General features: G+C 39.4%; 1 protein-coding gene across 1 annotated transcript; it reads left to right on the top strand.

Annotated features, from left to right (window-relative positions):
* Positions 1–173: 173 nt before the first annotated feature.
* On the top strand, positions 174–7910 carry LOC110519968 (P2Y receptor family member 8). The gene is made up of 3 exons (XM_021596894.3): positions 174–265; positions 5409–5727; positions 5870–7910. The coding sequence occupies exons 2-3, from the start codon at positions 5435–5437 to the stop codon at positions 6627–6629; spliced, it is 1053 nt and encodes a 350-aa protein (XP_021452569.1). The 5' UTR covers positions 174–265; positions 5409–5434; the 3' UTR covers positions 6630–7910.
* The last annotated feature ends 14020 nt before the right edge of the window (positions 7911–21930 follow it).

Below are 21930 nucleotides of genomic sequence, written 5' to 3'. Positions count from 1 at the left end.
TTTTTTTCCAGGTCGTTGTTGTAATTGAAATGTATCCTGAATCAACTTACCTAATAAAAGGAAAGCAAATACCAAACAGAAACAGAGTGCACATACATTATTACACCTTGTTTACTAGTTTTGTCTGCCTATGGCAGTTGGATATGAAGACATGACGCACTTCCCTTATTCGACAGTAACGTGCACCCGTTTCCTGACCTGCTACAGTACAATGCATCCATCCCCCAACCGCCCCTCTCTGATTCAAGTCTGTGTATTCTCAGAGGTAAGTACTGCTCTGTCTCTTTGCTTTACACTTTTTACATTTTTAATTGTAACCTTTATTTAACTAGGCAAGTCAGTTAAGAACAAATTCTTATTTGAAATGACGGCCTACACTGGCCAAACCCGGACGACGCTGGGCCAACTGTGTGTCGCCCTATGGGACTCCCATTCACGACCGGTTGTGATACAGCCTGGATTAATCCATCTAACACTGAGATGCAGTGCCTTAGACCACTGCGCCACTCGGGAGCCCTTAATACAAAGATACTTAAATTTGAACTGTTAATGTCCAAAATCTGAATTCGAGATTGATAAAGATTTAGCCTAAAATATGTCATTGTTCTTTGTTTCAATTCAGAGTACCTTGTCTCAGAAATAGGGATAATGTTCAGATATATTACGTTCTATATTTGAAGTTAGAATGAAGGCATTCTGTTTAGATGCATACAGTACCTGTGCTATTTACTTTTGGCAAAGCTTGTGTTTTGGTTAAATAGTTCATATAAGGTTAGAGTGCCACTTCACTTGCACATGGAGGGGGATTTACTGTGCAAGAGCCAAGATGCACTGTTGGAATTTCATCCACTTTTGGAATTTCATATTTTTGTACAACACTGGAAATGTGTTCTATAGTATATAGAAAGTGTCAGCAGACACAGTCACATTTGGTTTGTGGTTATTAACACCCTCAATATGTTTGGGTGAAAGTGTATTTAGTCCTTGTGGTGTGTGCTATTGTTGTAGTATTTTACAATGGGAAGTTCACTCCAGAGCCAAAAACACATTATTTTCACCACAAGAATAGAAAAATATCACACTCAATGCAAAAAAAAAAGATTTTATAGACAATATTTTTATACTAACACCTATTATACATGATACAGTTCATCATACACAATAGTTGTTGTTGCCTAAAGCCCTATTTGCACAGGACTAGTATTACAAGAGATTCTCAGTTATGTTATTTCCCAGAATTAATGTGCTTTCAGAGGACTATTAGCACAGGCTTAGTTTTTAACTGTCCCCTTTAATACTTTTTTCATTCAGAATTGACTTTCGGGTGGAAGGCTGTTCTAGACGTGATGATATTTCAACTTATCGATGGTATAGCCTAATATTGGCTTTCAGTAAGAGAAAGTTTAAATAGTAATGCACTTCAATGAAGAAACAAACTGTATGCAGTCACATACATACATTACATTACATTACATTACATTACATACATACATACATACATACATAAATACATACATTGCATTTTAGGCTTAATTTGCATGTTTGCAACTACTTATGCATTTAGAGACTTTGAGTTATTTTGGTCCTTTAAAGGTGCAATATGCAGAAATCGCTCCCCCATTTCCTGGTTGCTATAATTTGAAAGGTTTGCCTTATTTCAGTTTATGTGATAAAATAAGTAATAGATGGAGCAGATAATCATTGTACCATCTAAACCACTATGAAATATATTTTAATTACATAAAAATATTGTATTTTTAAAGGTTTGAAACTGGTGTACAAAACCGAAAGTAAAAGACACAAAATTAAAATTAAGAACTGGAAGCATAAAAATAGAGCACATAGAACAGATCTACCACTTCTTAGACTTGCTTTCAATAAGAATGACAGTTCTATAACTCACATTTTTGAGTGAATTTGGTCAGGTCACCAAAAAAGTTACATATTGCAAATGTAAAAATAATACTTTAAAAAAGCAAACATAAACATTTCAACAATTAGCTGTAAATGTATATTTTCTTTTGTTTATCAATGACTTTTTACCACATTCAAATGGACATTCATCTATAATTTCAAAGCTTACTGCATGTAATCATACATACAGTGCCTTGCGAAAGTATTCGGCCCCCTTGAACTTTGCGATCTTTTGCCACATTTCGGGCTTCAAACATAAAGATATAAAACTGTATTTTTTTGTGAAGAATCAACAACAAATGGGACACAATCATGAAGTGGAACGACATTTATTGGATATTTCAAACTTTTTTAACAAATCAAAAACTGAAAAATTGGGCGTGCAAAATTATTCAACCCCTTTACTTTCAGTGCAGCAAACTCTCTCCAGAAGTTCAGTGAGGATCTCTGAATGATCCAATGTTGACCTAAATGACTAATGATGATAAATACAATCCACCTGTGTGTAATCAAGTCTCCGTATAAATGCACCTGCACTGTGATAGTCTCAGAGGTCCGTTAAAAGCGCAGACATTGGATCATTCAGAGATCCTCACTGAACTTCTGGAGAGAGTTTGCTGCACTGAAAGTAAAGGGGTTGAATAATTTTGCACGCCCAATTTTTCAGTTTTTGATTTGTTAAAAAAGTTTGAAATATCCAATCAATGTCGTTCCACTTCATGATTGTGTCCCACTTGTTGTTGATTCTTCACAAAAAAATACAGTTTTATATCTTTATGTTTGAAGCCTGAAATGTGGCAAAAGGTCGCAAAGTTCAAAGGGGCCGAATACTTTCGCAAGGCACTGTAACTTAAAAAGCCCATTTCATAGAGAATGTTAAAACGGGACTATATGTAATAACTTGCTCTGAAGAGATCGTGATTGGGTCTAAATCAGAGTTTCCCAAACTCCGTCCTGGGGCCCCCCTTGTGTGCACATTTTGGTTTTAGCCCTGGCATTACACAGCTGATTCAAATAACGAACTCATCATCAAGCTTTTATTATTTGAATCAGCTGTGTTGGGGGGGGGGGGGGGGGGGGGGGGTGCACAGGACAGAGTTTGGGAAACCCTGGCCTAAATAAGCGTTTGGTGGACAACATTTATTGTTCTTCTCTTTGACTGCCATTTACAGAAAGTCACACTCTTTCCACATGCCAACTTTTTTTTCTTAGCTTCAGAAGCATCTGCATTCACCGATTTTGTTTGTGGTTATCCCTAGATATACAGTGCATTCTGAAATTTTCAGACCCCTTGACCTTTTCAACATTTTGTTACGTTAGAGCATTGTTCTAAAATTGATTAAATCATTTTTTCTACTCAATCTTCACACAATACACCATAATGACAAAGCAACAGGTTTTAGAAATGTTTTCTAATACAGTTGAAGTCGGAAGTTTACATACATTTCGGTTCAAGTCAATAAAACTCGTTTTTCAACCACTCCACACATTTCTTATAAACAATCTATAGGTTTTAGCAAGTTGGTTCGAACAGCTACTTTGTGCATGACAAAAGTCATTTTTCCAACAATTGTTTACAGACAGATTATTTCACTTATAATTCACTGTATCACAATTCCAGTGGGTCAGAAGTTTACAAACAAGTTGACTATGCCTTTAAACAGCTTGGAAAATTCCAGAAAATTATGTCATGGCATTAGAAGCTTCTGGTAGGCTAATTGACATCATTTGAGTCAATTGGAGGTGTACCTGTGAATGTATTTCAAGGCCTACCTTCAAACTCAGTCCCTCTTTGCTAGACATAATGGGAAAATCAAAAGAAATCAGCCAAGACCTCAGACAAAAAAGTGTAGACCTCCACAAGTCTGGTTCATCCTTGGGAGTAATTTCCTAACGCCTGAAGGTACCAAGTTCATCTGTACAAACAATAGTACGCAAGTATAAACACCATGGGACCAGGCAGCCATCATCCTGCTCAGGAAAGAGATGCGTTCTATCTCCTAGAGATGAACATACTTTGGTGTGAAAAGTGCAAATCAATCCCAGGTCCTTGTGAAGATGCTGGAGGAAAAAGGTACAAAAGTATCTATATCCACAGTAAAATGAGTCCTATATCGACATAACCTGAAAGGCCGCTCAGCAAGGAAGAAGCCACTACTCCCGCCATAAAAAAGCCAGACTATGGTTTGCAACTGCACATGGGACAAAGGTCATACTTTTTGGAGAAATGTCCTCTGGTCTGATGAAACAAAAATAGAACAGTTTGGCCATAAAGACCATCGTTATGTTTGGAGGAAAAAGGGGGAGGCTTGCAAGCCGAAGAACACCATCCCAACCGTGAAGCATGGGGGTGGCAGCATCATGTTGTGGGGGTGCTTTGCTGCATGAGGGACTGGTGCACTTCACAAAATAGATGGCATCATGAGGGAAGAAAATTATGTGGCTACATTGAAGCAACATCTCAAGACATCAGTCAGGAAGTTAAAGCTTGGTCGCAAATGGTTCTTCCAAATGGACAATTACCCCAAGCATACTTCCAAAGCTGTGGCAAAATGACTTAAGGACAACAAAGTCAAGGTATTGGAGTGGCCATCACAAAGCCCTGACCTAAATCATATAGACATTTTGAGGGCAGAACTGAAAAAGTGTGGGCGAGCATGGAAGCCTACAAACCTGACTCAGTTACACCAGCTCTGTCAGGAGGAATGGGCCAACATTCACCCAACTTATTGTGGGAAGCTTGTGGAAGGCTACCCAAAACTTTTAACCAAAGTTAAACAATTTAAAGGCGATGCTACCAAGAACAAATTGAGTGTATGTAAACTTCTGACCCACTGGGAATGTGAGGAAAGAAATAAAAGTTGAAATAAATCACTGTACTATTATTCTGACATTTCACATTCTTAAAATAAAGTGGTGATCCTAACTGACCTAAGATAGGGAATTTTTACTAGGATTAAATGTCAGGACTTGTGAAAAACCGAATTTAAATGTATTTGGCTAAGGTGTATGTAAACCTCTGACTTCAACCTTATATACACTACCGTTCTAAAGTCTGGGGTCACTTAGAAATGTTCTTGTTTTGAAAGAAAAACACATTTTTTTGTCCATTTAAAAATAACATGAAATTCAGTGTAGACATTGGTAATGTCGTACATGACTATTATAGCTGGACACAGCAGATTTTTGATGGAATATCTACATAGGCGTACAGAGGCCCTTTATCAGCAACCATCACTCCTGTTGGGTTAGCGAATACAAGTTTATCATTTTAAAAGGTTAATTGATCATTAGAAAACCCTTTTGCAATTATGTTAGCACAACTGAAAACTGTTGTCCTTATTAAAGAAGGAATACAATTACCCTATTAGGGTGTCTTTAATTCATTGGCACATTATTGTCTGCCAATTCTTGTTTGACACTAGCTAGTACATTGGGCTACAGACAAGACAATTCTATAATTTTACATAATCTAAATGTCTGTCTGATCATAGGTAGTCTGTGTGAAGTCATTGTCACCATGGCATGGAGTACCAACAGCACCAAACTGGACAACATCACATTGTCCCTGTTCCAGAACACGACAGCAAGCACTGCTATCTCCATCATCTACATCGTGGTCACCGTCATCAACCTGACAGGAAATGGCCTCTCCATGTGGCTTCTCCTCTTCCGTACCTCTCCCAAAACCCCCTCCATTATCTTCATGATAAACCTGACCCTGACTGACCTGGTCTTGGGCCTCGTCCTGCCCTTCCAGATCAAGTATCAGATGCAGGGGCATAATTGGAGCCTGGGCCCGGGCGTATGCAGGTATTCTTGTTTATTTTTTTTTTATCATCATTTATTTATCCTGATTAGTCTCATTGAGAAAGATGTATTTTCCATGCCCTGAGCCAACAACTTTATTTTGTCACAGATGAATAACAATTAAATATATTCTGATCTTTCATAGGCTCCTGACCCTGGTGTTCTTTGCCAACATGTACTGCTCAATTCTAACTATGACCGCCATCAGTGGAGACCGCTACCTGGGCATCTGTTGGCCCATGCTCTTCCGTGAGACCAGGGAAAGGAAGTCATTCGCTGTTATCGGCTGTTTGGCCATGTGGACAGTCGTCCTATCTGTCCTGTACCCATTAATGACAACCGACCTGACGTTCCACGTTCCAGAACTCGGGATCACCACCTGCTTTGATGTTCTGAAGAGGGACATGCTTCCATCGATGGAGGCCTGGGCTGCTTTCCTCCTTACCCTGTTTGTGATCCTTTTCCTCATCCCATTCTGCATCACTGTATTCTGCTACGTCGGCATTATCCGCAAGCTGGCCCGAGTTTCCAAGACCAACCAGAAAGAGAAAGCTATCCGTCTTGCCGTCACCGTCCTAACGGTCTTCACACTTTGCTTTGCTCCCAACAACATCCTCCTACTGGCTCACACCATCCGGAGGCTCTTCTACGGGGACTCCCTCTACATGGCCTACAAGCTGACTCTTTCCCTCAGTTGCCTCAACAGCTGCCTCGACCCCTTCATCTACTACTTTGCCTCTAGGGAGTTCCGTCAAAAGCTGAGGCAGATGCTAAGGTTGAGAACACTGAGCAGTCTGGACACAGGGAAGACAGACCCGCACCGAGAGAGCCTGTACTCTGCCCAGTATGTGTCTGGGGGACAGGGCGGAGAAAACGGCAGAGTTTCTGTTAAACAACACTGTTAAAAAACGTTGCCTGTAAAGTGAAGAGAGAGGGCAGATGACAACCGAGATGACATGTCGCAATGTCTCGTGTTGGGTCAAATGACATTTCACAATAATTTCACAGGATGGAATGTTTTTGTGTGCTGTATATAGATTAACAAACCAGGACAGACGGTGCTTCTGCATTTCCAAAGTTAGGGCTCTATTCAATCAGATCTGCTTTTGCCGACATCGGCATAGCTGTTGTTTTGATGCTGTCAGAGGTGGAACTGAGTTAGAGCTGATAAATCCACAAGTCGCTCCTGGCAGTAAACCTAAAGAGGACATTGCAAGTGATTTCGCATTAACATTGAAAATGATTTCGCATTAACAGAAATCATTTGCAGCCTTGTTTACAAGTTTGAACACTGGAATGTGAGATGTAATCGACACCTGGTTTAAGATGATAGAATTTAGTTGAATGATTTTTCAATTTGAAAGTAATTATTTATATAAAGCCTACACTCGCTCTGAACTTCTAACGGAAGTAGGGCGGGTGTGGCTTTCCTGACAGTGATTGCAAGAGCCGGTGCTCACTAATTTGACAGCTGCAATGCAGTTCCACCTCCGACACTGCCAAAACCTCAGCTTAATATGATTGAATCTTGGCCTTAGTAAAAAAAAAAAAAAAAAAAAAAAAAAAAAAAGGGTTATATATTTTGTGAAGGAATGTTGCAACTTGCATAAAGATAGGAATAAGATAGTGTGGCGACCACCAATGTGCTCTCTGCCTCCTGCCAATTCGGGCAAATTCATTATTTCATTATGTGAATTATTAAGTATACCCTTTGTTTGTTCAATGTTTATTGATTCCCAGCAAATTATATCACCAGTAATGCATTTACTGTTAATCACCATAATTTCCCAGTAATCTAGACTGTTATGGTTTGGTTACATCACTAATCTTTGTTCTTTCCTGAAATATATATGCATATGAATTTACTGTTCTAATTCTCAGAGGGGACACGTTGTTTTCAGATCTCACAAACTATGCTACACTTGTCAGAAATACGTTTTGGTTTATTTCATTCAATGTAGAAGTTTCCAGTCATTTTCCCCAATGTCGTTAGTTTGGAGCGCTCAAAGTTTGCATTTGTCTGGTTTCTTCGTCCTTTCTAATGTTGAGAGCACACACATCTGAGCATGGATAGAAAGAGGCCTAGGGCTATATGGCCTCTGTGTTATGATTGAGGTCAAAACTGTGAGTTGAAAGAAAATTATGAAGTGTTCAATTTAGAAACTGTGATTAAATGTTATACTCAAGCCTTGATGGATATAGAAATGATCTTTGGAAGTGCATATGTATCTTTTTGAAGTCCTGTGATTCAGATTTGTATTGGTTTCTCAGCACGGCCTAAAGTACTTACCACAAGTCTAAACAGAGTGCCTTGCTGTAATTTGCAAACCGATTTGGCAGTCAGACGCCCACTGGCGGGGTGGTCCCTAAAACACACCACGCAGTCAGCGAACAGGCCATAATTCGGTGGATGTGTTTTCACCTTTAAGGGAAGGCTGTGTAGTCTTGCCCTACCTGTGTATGTTCAGATATGACAGGTTAAGCCTGATTCCTAGGTTATTTATTTTGGCTGCTGCCAGTGTATAATATATATTGAAAATCTAAACAACAATATCTAGAAAACAACTGTCTGTAACTAAACCACTCCTTAAAAAAACTGATCTTGATAGATTATAGGCCCATCTCAAACCTCCCGAGTGGCGCAGCGGTCTAAGGCACTGCATCTCAGTGCTTGAGGCATCACTACAGACACCCTGGTTCAATTCCAGGCTGTATGACAACCGGACATGATTGGGGGTCCCATAGGGCGGTGCAAAATTGGCCCAGCGTCGTCCCGTCCGGGTTTGGCCTCTGTAGGCCGTCATTGTAAATAAGAATTTGTTCTTAACTGACTTGCCTAGTTAAATAAATGTTAAATGAATACAAATAATAACAAATGTTCCTTTCAAAGATTCTAGTGAAAACTGTTGCTCACCTTCTTCCAACAGCGCCACCATGAGGCCAAACACAACCATACTCTACAGGTTAGCTATACTCACATCCCTGAGCATGTGTGCCAAATTCATGACTCTGTCAAACAGATAGTTATTGTGTTCCGCTTATAGCGCCACCATGTGGTTGATCTGAGTATGTTTGCATATGAGACTTGATAGTGTTTTGAAAATGTATATTAAGATTTGTTACAGTACGAGTAATCATGTCTGATTTACAGGGTTGGGTAGGTTACTTTCTAAATGTAATCTGTTACAGTTACTAGTTACCTGCCCAAAAATTGTAATCAGTAACGTAACATTTGGATTACCCAAACTCAGTAACGGAATCAGATGACAGCCTGCTTGGAGTTTGCCAAAAGGCATCTGAAGGACTCAGACCATGAGAAACAAGATTCTTTGATCTGATGAAACCAAGATTGAACTATTTGGCCTGAATGTCAAATGTCATGTCTGGAGGAAACTTGGCACCATCCCTACGGTGAGGCATGGGGGGGGGGGGATCATGCTGTGGGGATGTTTTTCAACGGCAGGTACTGGGAGACTAGTCAGGATTGAGGGAAAGATGAACAGAGAAAAGTACAGAGAGATCCTTGATGAAAACCTGCTCCAGAGTTCTCAGGTCCTCAGACTGGGGCGAAGGTTCACCTTCCAACAGGACAACGACCCTAAACACACAGACAAGACAACTCTGGCGTAGCTTCGGGACAATTCTCTGAATGTTGTTGAGTGGCCCAGCCAGAGCCCGGAATTGAACTCTGGAGAGACCTGAAAATAGCTGTGCAGCAATGCTTCCCATCCAACCTTAGAGCTTGAGAGAATCTGCAGAGAAAAATGGGAGAAACTCCCCAAATACAGGTGTGCCAAGCTTGCAGCATCATACCCAAGAAGACTCAAGGATGTAATCGCTGCTAGGTGCTTCAACAAAGTACTGAGTAAAGGGTCTGAATAATTCTGTAAATATGATATGTTTTTTTTTTGTTATACATTTTCAAAAATGTCTAATCCTGCTTTTGCTTTGTCATTTTGGGGTATTTTGTGTAGATTGATGAGGGGGGAAAAAATCTATTTAATTCATTTTAGAATACGGCTGTAACGTAACAAAATGTGGAATAAGTCAAGGGGTCTGAATACTTTCCAAATGTGCTGTATAGTGTATGTTTGGTCATTTATATTTACATTTTTGATGACCAACTTAATGAGTAACTTCAATAACACTGCCATCTTTTTTTAGGACACATGGAAATTCATTTCCTTAGGTGTTAATCATGCAAACCCAAAAATTGGGACACAGCAGTCGTGAGATTCAAACCTATAATCTCTGTTCTCTATCTATGGAATTAGTTCACTGCACCATCAGAATGGAGATATAATGCAATGTTTTTTTATGCATACAAAGCTGTTAATTTTTGTCTATTCAAATAAGTGCTTGTTTCAAAGGAAACAAGCACTTATTAAGATCAGGCGTGGCCAATTAGTGGGCGAATCCAACCAACCTGAACACACTTAACAGGATAGAGGGATAAGGGATAGAGAGAGCGTTAAGAAAACTTTACATCGTGTTCCAGTTACTGCCAGCATCCAGCAACTTTGCACAGCCATTGAAGAGAAGTGGGACAACATTCCATAGGCCACAATCAACAGCCTGATCAACTACGCAAAGGAGTCGCGCTGTATGAGGCAAATGGTTGTCACACCAGATACTGACTGGTTTTCTGATTCACGCCCCTACCTTTTTTAAAAAGATATCTGTGACCAACAGATGTGTATCTGTTTTCCTAGTCATAAGAAATCCATAAATTAAGACATTATTTATTTCAATTGACTGATTTCCTAAGATGAACTGTGACAGTAAAATCTTTGAAATTGTTGCATGTTGCGTCTATATATATTTTTTGAACTGAAATAAAGCACCCACATAGCAGCTTCTTGTCAACGCTGCAAGCTATCTGACCGTTCGGAATTGGAACAATTCATGGCTTCTGCCCCATTGATGTGCATGCATCATCCCCCCCCCCACCCTCTTCACTGGAGCAGAGTACGACAGCCACAGTAGAGGTAGATACTTTGATTTCGAGAGAGCGAGAACAAGATCACTGCAAAAAAAAAACAATTGAAAAAACAAACAAGATCACTGCACTCAAATACGACTCGAATACCCCCTCTACCCAAGGTCCCAAAACTTGACTGGATCAATCAATTGTTTGCAGAAATTGATTAAGTCAGTGTATTGTGCAATGATAATCAAAAACCCATCCATAAGACTAGAGAAAATACCACCACTCAGCACTGTCTTACACATTGTACCTTTCCCCAGCAGATGGCAGTGTTCTTCTGTGTCAGACTGTCGGCTCGTACAGCTGTAGGCTCGTACAGTTCACTTCCTGTTCCTGTTAGAATGTATTCATGATAATACATAGCTAATGTATCTACACAGAGGTGGTGCTGGACTATAAATCAATTAATATTTTCCTCCTCAAACCTGACCTAACAATTGACTTAAAATCCTGTAGGAAACCAATAATAAACACGCAAGGCTACAAGTTCAAGAGGATATTAGTATTTGTTAGGTGATGTGTCTATGGACACTTTCTGTAGTTTTTGGAAATTTTTTTACGAGAGTCACTGATTCCACAGGGGGAAAGTTATAAAATAAATATGGCTATATTTAAGCAAGAAAAATGTACTGGATCAAAAGAAACTACATGCACAGCTTTATTCTCAGAGAATGTCTTTTGTATTGGACATTTACTTTATGTTGCAGTGTGTATTGATGGTGAAGAGGAGGTATTAATAATCAATGGTTTTTGATGACAACATATAGTCCATATAGTCCTAACACGAATAGTCCAGATACGTCAGTAACTGCACAAGAGGGGTTTTCACATATGTTCAAACAAATGCAATATGGGACTATTGGTTTGGAACATGTAATAAAGATCTATTGTTTTATTTGATCTACCGCAGGGCCGTTATAGTATAGAGTAGTCACTTTTCTATTAGGTAGTGGATTGGTGATCAGACTCAGGGCAAAGGCGTTAAGTTATGAAATAACAATGTCTTTCCGTGAGAAAATACCATTCACTTTGGTTCACCTCTGCGAGTGTCTAATTGGCTCTGTGAAGGATTGAAGCACTGAGGGGGCACAAAGTATGTGACGATGTCTTGGGGTTGGTCTGGAAGTTATAAAATGTTGCATACTTCAAACTCCTGAAACAGCCTTTTCCTGCAATCTAGAGCCATAATCGGTATGCTTAATTCTATGTAAAAAAATGTCTATATTTTTCTGCATATATAAGCATATCTCTTGAGCTGTCTGTTTTCTGACCGGTGATTATTTTTTTAAAGAAACGTAACATGCTTCTCTGCTAAGAGTCTGGGTAAAATTATAAAGGAATGTGAGTCTTATTCAGTACATTTAATTATTGCTAACCTTGCCAACAGGCATGCCAGCTAAGAAAACACTTCAGTAAATTAGGAATACAAAGTATATTGAAAGCAGGTGCTTCCACACATGGATCCTGATTCAATTAAGCAATGCACATCCCATCGTGCTTCGTGTCAAGTATAAAAATGGTGGGCAGGCCATTATTTTGGCTACCATGACTATGCCCCCATAGGATGACAATGCCCCCATCCGCAGGGCACAGGTGGCCACTGAAATGGTTTGATGAGCATGAACACGATGTCAGACATATGCCATGGCGGTCTTAATAACCAAATCTTAACCAAATTCAACACTTATCAACAAAACAATATTGTGAAGAAATAGTGTTGCATCCCTCCAACAGAGTTACAGACACTTGTAGAATAAATGCCAAGGCGCATTGAAGCTGTTCCGGCTTGTGGTGGCCCAATGCCCTATTATGGCATTTTGTGTTAGTGTTTCTTTTATTTTCGCAGTTACCTGTAACCAGTGGGGATTTTAGCATGTAAATTTTGGTGGGGCAAACTCAAACATATTTTTTAGGATGCATTCCAGTAAAGCCACCACACAACACTAAACAATCCATTAATTGCACTATAACGGTGACAAACGGTGGCCACAAACTGTCAGGGCCTACATAAAGCTGTCCCAACAGCAGATATTTATTTTCAGCAGCATGGAGTGAATCCTTACCACCGCTACACCTGGCTATCAGCGGAGCCTTGTCTGGCAGCAAAACAGTTCAATTCAGCCTCTTTTACTGGCTTTTAAAAAACATTGCTTATATGGTTGACTTGCTTAAACAAATGTGTTTTCTACTTACAAACTATGGCACAGGGCAACGATAAGAAGAACGATAAGAGTACGTTAAGAGGCAATCCGTAATTTTGATTAAGACATTAATGAGCGAGCTAGGACGGACATAGTCAATATAACTATTTGTTAAGCACTTTTGAAATGTACAGCGACAGAATTCAGAACATGGGCCATTCTTACAGTATTCTCTGTTCAGAAAGTCAGAACTATAGGATAAATAAATGGGGCATATAAGCAGACAATGAAAGCTCTTTATTTATTTATTTAATTAGGCACGTCAGTTAAGAACAAATTCTTATTTACAATGACAACCTACCAAAAGGAAAAAGGCCTCCTGCGGGGACGGGGGCTGGGATTAAAAATAAAAAAATATATAAATACAGAACAAAACACACATTACGACAAGAGAGACAACATAACACTACATAAAGAGAGACCTAAGACAACAACATGGCAAGGCAGAAACACATGACAACACAGCATGGTAGCATCACAACAAGGTTATTAAATGATTACATTTCTCTAAAACTGGCTATAGGCTACATATGCACCACCAAGTCAGAACAGTAGGCTATGTAAGTTATGAGGGGGAAAGGGACCAAATTATTAGTGTGAGGCACATGAGCTACTTACAGCTTACTACACAACCTGCACTTAGTATTACTTTCTTAGGTACAGTATACATATCTCCCTGGCATATTACAGAATTTATGCAGCAGCATACTAGACATTTTTGGACTCACTTTGTTGTGCTGTGATCACTTGAATAGGAAGGTGGCGCGGCAGTCCTTTTGGGCAAATCAAACATTGTCATCAAAGTCTGGAATTCTCTGGATTTACGGTGCTTTAAATACAACTGGGAACTCGAAAAAAGAAGGTTGAATCATGACTTCAAGAATCTTTAGGTTAGAGCTCTAGAAAAATGCCTGAGTTCCCGACTTGGAATTCCAAGTTGGATGACCGTTCAAAACGTATTTTCCAAGTCGGAGCTCGTTTTTCTCTGAGCTCCAGTTGTCTTATACTCACTGAAGTCAGAGATTTCCCAGTTCCGAGTTTCCAGTTCTTTTGAACGCGGCATAAATCATACTGGATTGACTGCATAGCCAAAGTTTTCAACCTTTTCTTGCCCATGGTGTTGCATGTGAATATTTATCCTTTTAAGCTTGGAAAAGAGACCCTTAAACCCAGATTTGGACCAAACACCCACTGCACTGAAAAGCAGGCTAGTAATTGCTTTGCAACGCAGGTAACCACTGATTCCTTCCAAATCATTCATTGCCAAATTTGCGAATTTCTAACTTGTTGTGTAATGTTTATGTCCAATGGCCGACGAGCATCGATATGTTTTTATCTTCATATGACAAAGATCGAAAAGGATTTGCCAGTAGATTGTCAACTTGATTCATGATGATGACTGCCAATGACGGCGCAACTAGAGAACATTACCAACCCCTACGCTCCATATTTTCTCCTGGCTCCCCACCACCACAGAAAGCACTGAGCTAGGCTGTTTGTATGCAGATTTACTAAATTCATTATTATATATATATTTTATTACATTGTTTGAAAACTGATATGTAACACGTACTAATGCCAAAATAACATGCAAAACAGGCTAAACAGGTGTCGCTAAAAACAGAACGACGGGTCGCCACTGCCTGTAGTTCGACGAGCTAGCTACTATAACTTGATTGACAGCCTGAAATGGCTTCCTGGTACCTACAGTTAATTCGGAAAGTATTCAGACCCCTTGACTTTTCCACATTTTGTGGCATTACCACTGAGATCTGTATGGGTGTATCTGTGAGACATGTTTGAGATAGAGCACCTAGTTGTTCGTATCACATTGAAACCTTTAAGTACTACTCTCATTTATCTAGTAGCTGAGACTGAGAAAAGAGACACGTGTGAGAGAGTTCAGAGAACACATACAGTGATCACTGTGAGACAGATCCATGTCTACTTCTCAGGAGTGACAATTGAGATGTATGAGAAAATGCACAGCATCTCACTTTAGTATTGACTAGTGCTCTTTTTGTCTAGGAGATGGACAGAGGTTATAAAGGAGCTCTCATCTTGGATTTAGCTTTCCTATGGGATGTGACCAATAACATTTGATTTGATACACTACAGTTCAAAAGTTTGGGGTCACTTAGAAAGCACATGTTTTGTCCATTAAGATAATATCAAATTGATCAGAAATACAGTGTAAGCATTGTTAATGTTGTAAATGACTATTGTAGCTGGAAACGGCAGATTTTTTATGGAATATCTACATAGGCGTACAGAGGCCCATTATCATCACTCCTGTGTTCCAATGGCACGTTGTGTTAGCTAATCCAAGTTTATAATTTTAAAAGGCTAATTGATCATTAGAAAACCCTTTTGCTATTGTGTTAGCACAGCTGAAAACGTTGGTCCTGATTAAAGAAGCAATAAAACCGTCCTTCTTTAGACTAGTTGAGTATCTGGAGCGTCAGCATTTGTGGATTCAATTACAGGCTCAAAGAACTTTCTTCTGAAACTCATCAGTCTATACTTGTTCTGAGAAATGAAGGCTATTCCATGCTGGAAAATGCCAAGATACTGAAGATCTGGTACAACACTGTGTACTACGCCCTTCACAGAACAGCGCAACCTGGCTCTAAGCACAATAGAATGAGGAGTGGAAGGCCACGATGCACAACTGAGCAAGAGGACAAGTACATTAGAGTGTCTAGTTTGAGAAACAGATGCCTCACAAGTCCTCAACTGGCAGCTTCATTAAATAGTACCCGCAACCACCAGTCTCAACGTCAACAGTGAAGAGGCGACTCCGGGATGCTGGCCTTCTAGGCAGAGTTGCAAAGAAAAAGCCATGTGTCAGACTGGCCAATAAAAATAAAAGATTAAGATGGGCAAAAGAACACAAACACTGGAGAGAGGAACTCTGCCTAGAAGGCCAGCATCCCGGAGTCCCCTCTTCACTGTTGACATTGAGACTGGTGTTTTGCTTGAGTGAAATTTCACCTTACAGTGAAATGCTTACTTCCAAGCTCTTAACCAATAATGCGGCTAAGAAAAATTCCCCCCAAAATAAATAAAATTAACCAATATTTAAAGAGCACCAGTAAAATAAAAATACAGAGGCTATATACAGGGGGTATCGGCACAGAGTCAATGTGCTGGGGCAACGGTTAGTTGAGTTAAGGCTGTAACATAAAATGTGGAAAATGTCAAGGGGTCTGAATACTTTCCGAATGAACTGTACATGCATACACAAAGTATTATTAACTGGGTGGTTTGATCCCTGAATGGTGATTGGCTGAAAGCTGTGCTATATCAGACCATATACCATGGGTATTTTTTTATACAGTTCTAATTACATTGGTCACCTGTTTATAATAGCAATAAAAGCATCCCTAAGGGGTTTGTGGTATATGGCAAATATACCATGGCTTTTGGCTGTATCCAAGCACTCTGCGTTGCGTCATGCTTAAGAACAGCCCTTAGCCATGGTATATTGGCCATATACCACACCTCCTCGGGCCTTATTGCTTAAGTAGTTCCCTAAGGTGCAATACACATGAAGGCCAGTAGATGGGGAACTAGTCCCACTAATGACTGTGGGATCACTGGGGTGACCCTCTGTGAAATTAGGAATGGCTTTCACCTGTGACAAAATATGTGAGGGTCAGACTTGGCCATTAAATGTGAATGGGCTCATGTTCTGTTGAAAACAGATGTGGGCAGTGGTCCCAAGTTTTTATATAGTTGTTTGTTTCCTTGATATTTGTGCCTTCAAACACTGGTACATTATCCTCAAGAACTGGGGGATTCACTATCTGGTGTTGGATATCTTGTCTATCGTAGTTTACAGTGCTTTTCACAACAAGAAACAAGGAAATTCAACATTTTATATATTTTTTTACCTTTATGGCATATTTTCACTCATAAGTGTCTCAACGTTTTTGTTGTTGTTGACATTATAGTTATTGTAGCTAACAGTTTGCTGAATCCATAGACATAAAATACTTGATGTTGCCTATTACAGAAATGTCTGTAGAAGCCAAAATGTCAAGGTAGTGAAAAAAAAGCCTTTGACTAGGGGATATGTGATCCACAATCACACAACATAAATCAAGCTCATCGGGACGTCAAGTGAATGATTTCCATACCATAAATACAGTATGGCCAGGTCTCTCTGGTCTATGTAGAGGTCATGGTCTACGTCGAGCTCCCAGAACTTGTAGTAGATGACATAGAAATACGAGAAGAACTCAGCTGGTTCACATACTCTTCCTGCTGCTGCTCTAGCAGGGACACATTCTATTGGACTAATCAATTCAACAACCAACCAGCCAGCCAACCAACCAGCCAAACAATCAATTAACCAATCAATTAATAGTGACTTATTTAGCACTTTTTACTATACAGTGACGAGGAAAACCTCCCTTGATGGGAAGAAACCATGGGAGAAACCAGACTCCAAACAGCCCCTGCTCATCTGACAAATTATCCGTTCCACCTCAGAACTTCCTTCCTACCTGGAGAAATCTGTTTTTCCTGAGCTCCGAACAGCTGATCCTGCCTGTCCATGACCTGTTGACATTGTAGAATATCCTCTGGACAACCTGCAAGGTACACAACACAATGATTTAACAACAGACAGCCTGCGTACACAACAGACATCATTATTAGCCTCCATTATACTCAAAAGTCCACTTCAACTCATCCTCACACACCCAAAAAATAAAGATTATGTGACACCAATGCTTCAGAGTCACTCACACAATCCAATTAAGACGGAACACATTTTACATGATATTTAAAACTTGTTGAGGATAGGGGGCAGTATTTACACTTTGGATAAATTGCGTTCCCATAGTGAACTGCATCAAACTCTGTCCTAGATTGCTAATATATGCATATTATTATTACTATTGGATAGAAAACACTCTGAAGTTTCTAAAACTGTTTGAATTATGTCTGTGAGTATAACAGAACTATAACAGGCAATCTTCCAAACAAGAAGTGAAATTCTGAAAGTTGGGGAAACTTTGACGTCATCGCCCCCTCCTTTCCCAACAAGATATGGATCTGGAAGCACTTCCTACGCCTTCCTCTAGATGTCCTCATTCAGTAGAAAGTGTAATGGAGCATTTGCTGTAAACTTTGACCTAATGGGAGGGAAAATAGTCAGTGTCCCGACAGAATGCCATTTTCCTGTGGCGCATTTCTCTGTGGGGGCTACGGCTGTTCCATTCGGCTCCAGATGAAAACGTATGATCCGGTTGGAACGTTATTGGATATATATGATAATAACATCCTGAAGATTGATTCTCTACTTAGTTTGACCAGTTTATTCGACCTGGAATATATATTTTGGAAGTTTTTGTGTGAGTTATCTTGGACCAGCAGTCCGTTTTTGGGCACGTGAGCTGAAAGTGATAGCAAATGCAGCTACTTGGACACTAGTATTGGACATTATGGAACAAAACAACGATTTATTGTGGAACTAGGACTCCTTGCACTACATTCTGATCAAATATCATCAAAGGTAAGGGAATATTTATGTTATAATTTCGTATTTCTGTTGATTCCAACATGGAGGTTACGTCTGAGCGCCGTCTCAGATTATTGCAATGTTAGGCTTTTTCCGTAACGTTTTTAAAAAATCTGACACAGCGGTTGCATTAAGAACCAGTGTATCTTTAATTATATGCAGAACATGTATCTTTAGTCAAAGTTTATGATGAGTATTTCTGTTATCTGGCATAGCTTTCTATAATTCCTCCGGATATTTTGGAGGAATTTCTGAAAATAGCGTCAATGTAAACCGAGATTTGTGGATATAAAAATGCATATTACCGAACAAAACATAAATGTACTGTGTAACATGTCATATGACTGTCATCTGATGAAGATTTTCAAGAGGATAGTGATTCATTTTATTTCTAATCCTGCTTTTGTGATTTTATTTTTGGCTCTGTTTTTCTTTGGTTTGGTGGTGGTCTAACATAATATGTTGTGTTTTAGCTGTAAAACATTTAAAAAATCTGACATGATGGGTAGATTAACAAAATGTTTATCTTTCATTTGAGGTATTGGACTTGTTAATGTGTGAAAGTTAAATATTTCTAAAGAATATTTTTTAATTCCCTGCGCCACCTTTTCAGCCCCAACAGGTTTAACAAAACACTTTAACCTCTTTAGACAAACTTAGTGGTATTTTGGTGTGGTATGTATGTTGACTTTCTGTGATGATGTAGCGTGAGTGAAAGTCAGACGTCTCCTTCAGGAAGGCCAGGCATGTGTGAGAGTTCACCACATCCTGAACAACACACACACAGGATGTTAACAACAATCTGTGCAGCAGCCATTTGATGATTGGAAAGAGACTGTTACAAAACACCAGGGAGGGATGTATTTTCTGTTGGTCGAGATTGACAGTCTTTATTGCGGTGTTGAAAATGCAAACCATGATATTGAAGTGCCCGAAATCAGTATGCTTTGTCTGTTGTAGTCGGCAAACCCTCAACCTTCTTGCCCGTGTGGCATCGACAGTGCCACAAAAGCATGCTGAAGTGTAAAAGTTTATACCCAAGTTTATACACACAGAGTTGCTGCAGTTATTCTTATTTGTGGTCATAAACAATATGGAAGGTCATATGATTTTTTTTTATGTTGACAGGACATTCAGCTCTCCCTCTCCAATGTTCACCAGAGGAATGTCTTTTGTTTCAATATACCTTTTCCCGCTGAAACTCTAACACATTCTAAAGTGAATACTGGAACAATATTTCTAACATAGAACGTGAGGAATGGTCAGAGGCGATCTATAGAACACTAATGTCATTTAGTTTGTTATTTTGTGATGTCATTAAAAATAATATAAAGGAAATACTGTAACTTGGAAAGTATGCCCACTACACACATGAAGTGTCCATGAAATATGAAAAATTCTGAGTGTTTTTGTTAAGAGAGGGATGTCATTTTAGGAGCCATAAGATAATTGTTTTACATAAACTTAGAAAAGTGACAAGTCACGCCCCTGTGTGAGGTCAGAACAATTGAATTAACATATCAGCCCAGAGACTTAGAGCTGCAGCTTACATTTAAAGGGGTCTGAACTCTGAATCTCAACCATTCTACTACTATATTAAAACCATCGTATTATGCTACTCTCTTCACCCCACTGGGAACCATCGATACGGCTGGCTAGCCTATCTTCAGGAGCGAATGGAAGGAAAATCAACTCTGTAGTTCTGTTCAGGACTACATGACAAGTCACCGGATAGCGGACAACTACAGAGAAGAACAACAGTAGAAGACTTGTTGGAAACATTTTTGGACAATCAGAGCCTTTCAAGCGTGCCACGAAAAGGCCCAACCCCCTTTCCAAGGCAGCTCGGTTCCGAGAGAGATACACGGTGAACCAAGGCATTTCACGTAAATACATAAAAAATGTCTAAATCCAAGCGGACGGCGGTTGTGTGCAAAGTATAGGAGTACTGTAAGTGAGAGGAGTTTCTAAATGTACCAAGTGTCTCTGTCCCTCTCTCCCTCTCCATGTCTATTGTAGCAAACAGCCATATTGTTGTCAGTCCGCTAAAGACCTGTTTTTAATGAATTAAGTGTGTATGCTTATTCTGTGGTACCATTTAATTAGCTAGTAAATACAGTATATAATTAAACCAATTTGTGTTGTACTGAATCATAAGAAAGGCTCTGTTTTTTGCAGATCCAAGGAGGTTACGACTGTTCAGAAGGAGGATATGATATGAGGTTATGATTAATAAGTTGACTATTTATAGATGTGATAAGTAGAGACCTTTTAGAGTTTAATTCGGGAGATGGCAACTCTAAAGAACCACTCTCGTGGTGCCCTAGATCCTAATGAGTTACTTGTTACATTATTAATTTAAATCGGGTAACAGTTAAACAGTTGGTTGATTAGATAAATAACAGTCCTCAGGTTAACGTTCAAGTCAAGTCACGACACTGGACCCCCTCTCTGCTGGAGGAGTAAAGGATACTAAATGTTGATCTAAATGCGAAGGGGGCAGTTAAATCAAAACAGCTTCATTTTGGGGCGGATGGCAATGCGCCCCCCTTGACCCTTCCCATGAGAAATTAAATTATAGAAAAACCCATAAATCACCAGGTGTGAGGAAACGGCCCAGGACAGTCACATCTACTTGGCGCCAAACCCTTCTTCATTCATCACAACGGTCAGAGCCCATTCGCTCGGCACGCAATACAAATTAAAAGGCGGATGCCAGAAGGCATCTCCTCCTGGTATGCTAACGAGTATTTTGCCGAGACCCTGACGGTTCTGCCAGAAAGAATATGAATCAGCTGAATGTGGGGCACATACGCTACACACCAGACAGGCTATACAAATGGCCAGCACAGTAATACTCACTCAGGGATGTGATCGGCACAATTATTTTTTTAATCAAGGGGATAAAATACACAATGAAGTTGTTTCTTCTCTGAAGGAAGTTTGGAAATCTTACATTTATAATACTACAGAAAACCTTCTCCAGGTTACTGTTCACACATGCCTCATTAATTGTTAGGGTGAAATGTGTCTTCGTTCTGAAAGATTGGGGTAATGAGTCCATTATTTCAGATGTCAGGGAAATAACCTACACTCAGGATCAAATGAAACAGTTCTAATATAGCCAAATGAAATGTTCTACTAGTGAATGTGTACATCTCATTTAGGATTCCATCAGGTCCACATGCCTTTTAAAATTTGAGAGCCTGAAGTTTATTTTTCTGTTCAGTAATTGTCCTTTTATAGCTTTTTCTAATCCATTCAACTTCTCATACATTTGGCATTGTTCTGTGTTTGCATCAATTTCCATGGTGCTGAAGAGTATTAAAATGGGTTGACCATACAGTATCAGTCAAAAGTTTTGACACCTACTCATTTAAGGGTTTTTCTTTATTTGTACTATTTTCTACATTGTAGAATAATAGTAAAGATGTCAAAACTATGAAATAACACATGTAATCATGTAGTAACCAAAAATGATTCTTCAC

Source organism: Oncorhynchus mykiss, chromosome 3 (genome assembly GCF_057628025.1).
Source record: "Oncorhynchus mykiss isolate SJ-2025 chromosome 3, ASM5762802v1, whole genome shotgun sequence".
In the NCBI taxonomy this organism is placed as follows: Eukaryota; Metazoa; Chordata; class Actinopteri; order Salmoniformes; family Salmonidae; genus Oncorhynchus; species Oncorhynchus mykiss.
This window is presented reverse-complemented; position numbering and strand designations above follow the sequence as displayed.

Coding starts and splice junctions, on each gene's coding strand:
- LOC110519968 (XM_021596894.3), top strand. CDS start 5,435: ATGGCATGGAGTACCAACAGCACCAAACTGGACAACATCACATTGTCC. Junction 5,728..5,869: donor CTGGGCCCGGGCGTATGCAG/GTATTCTTGTTT, acceptor GATCTTTCATAG/GCTCCTGACCCTGGTGTTCT.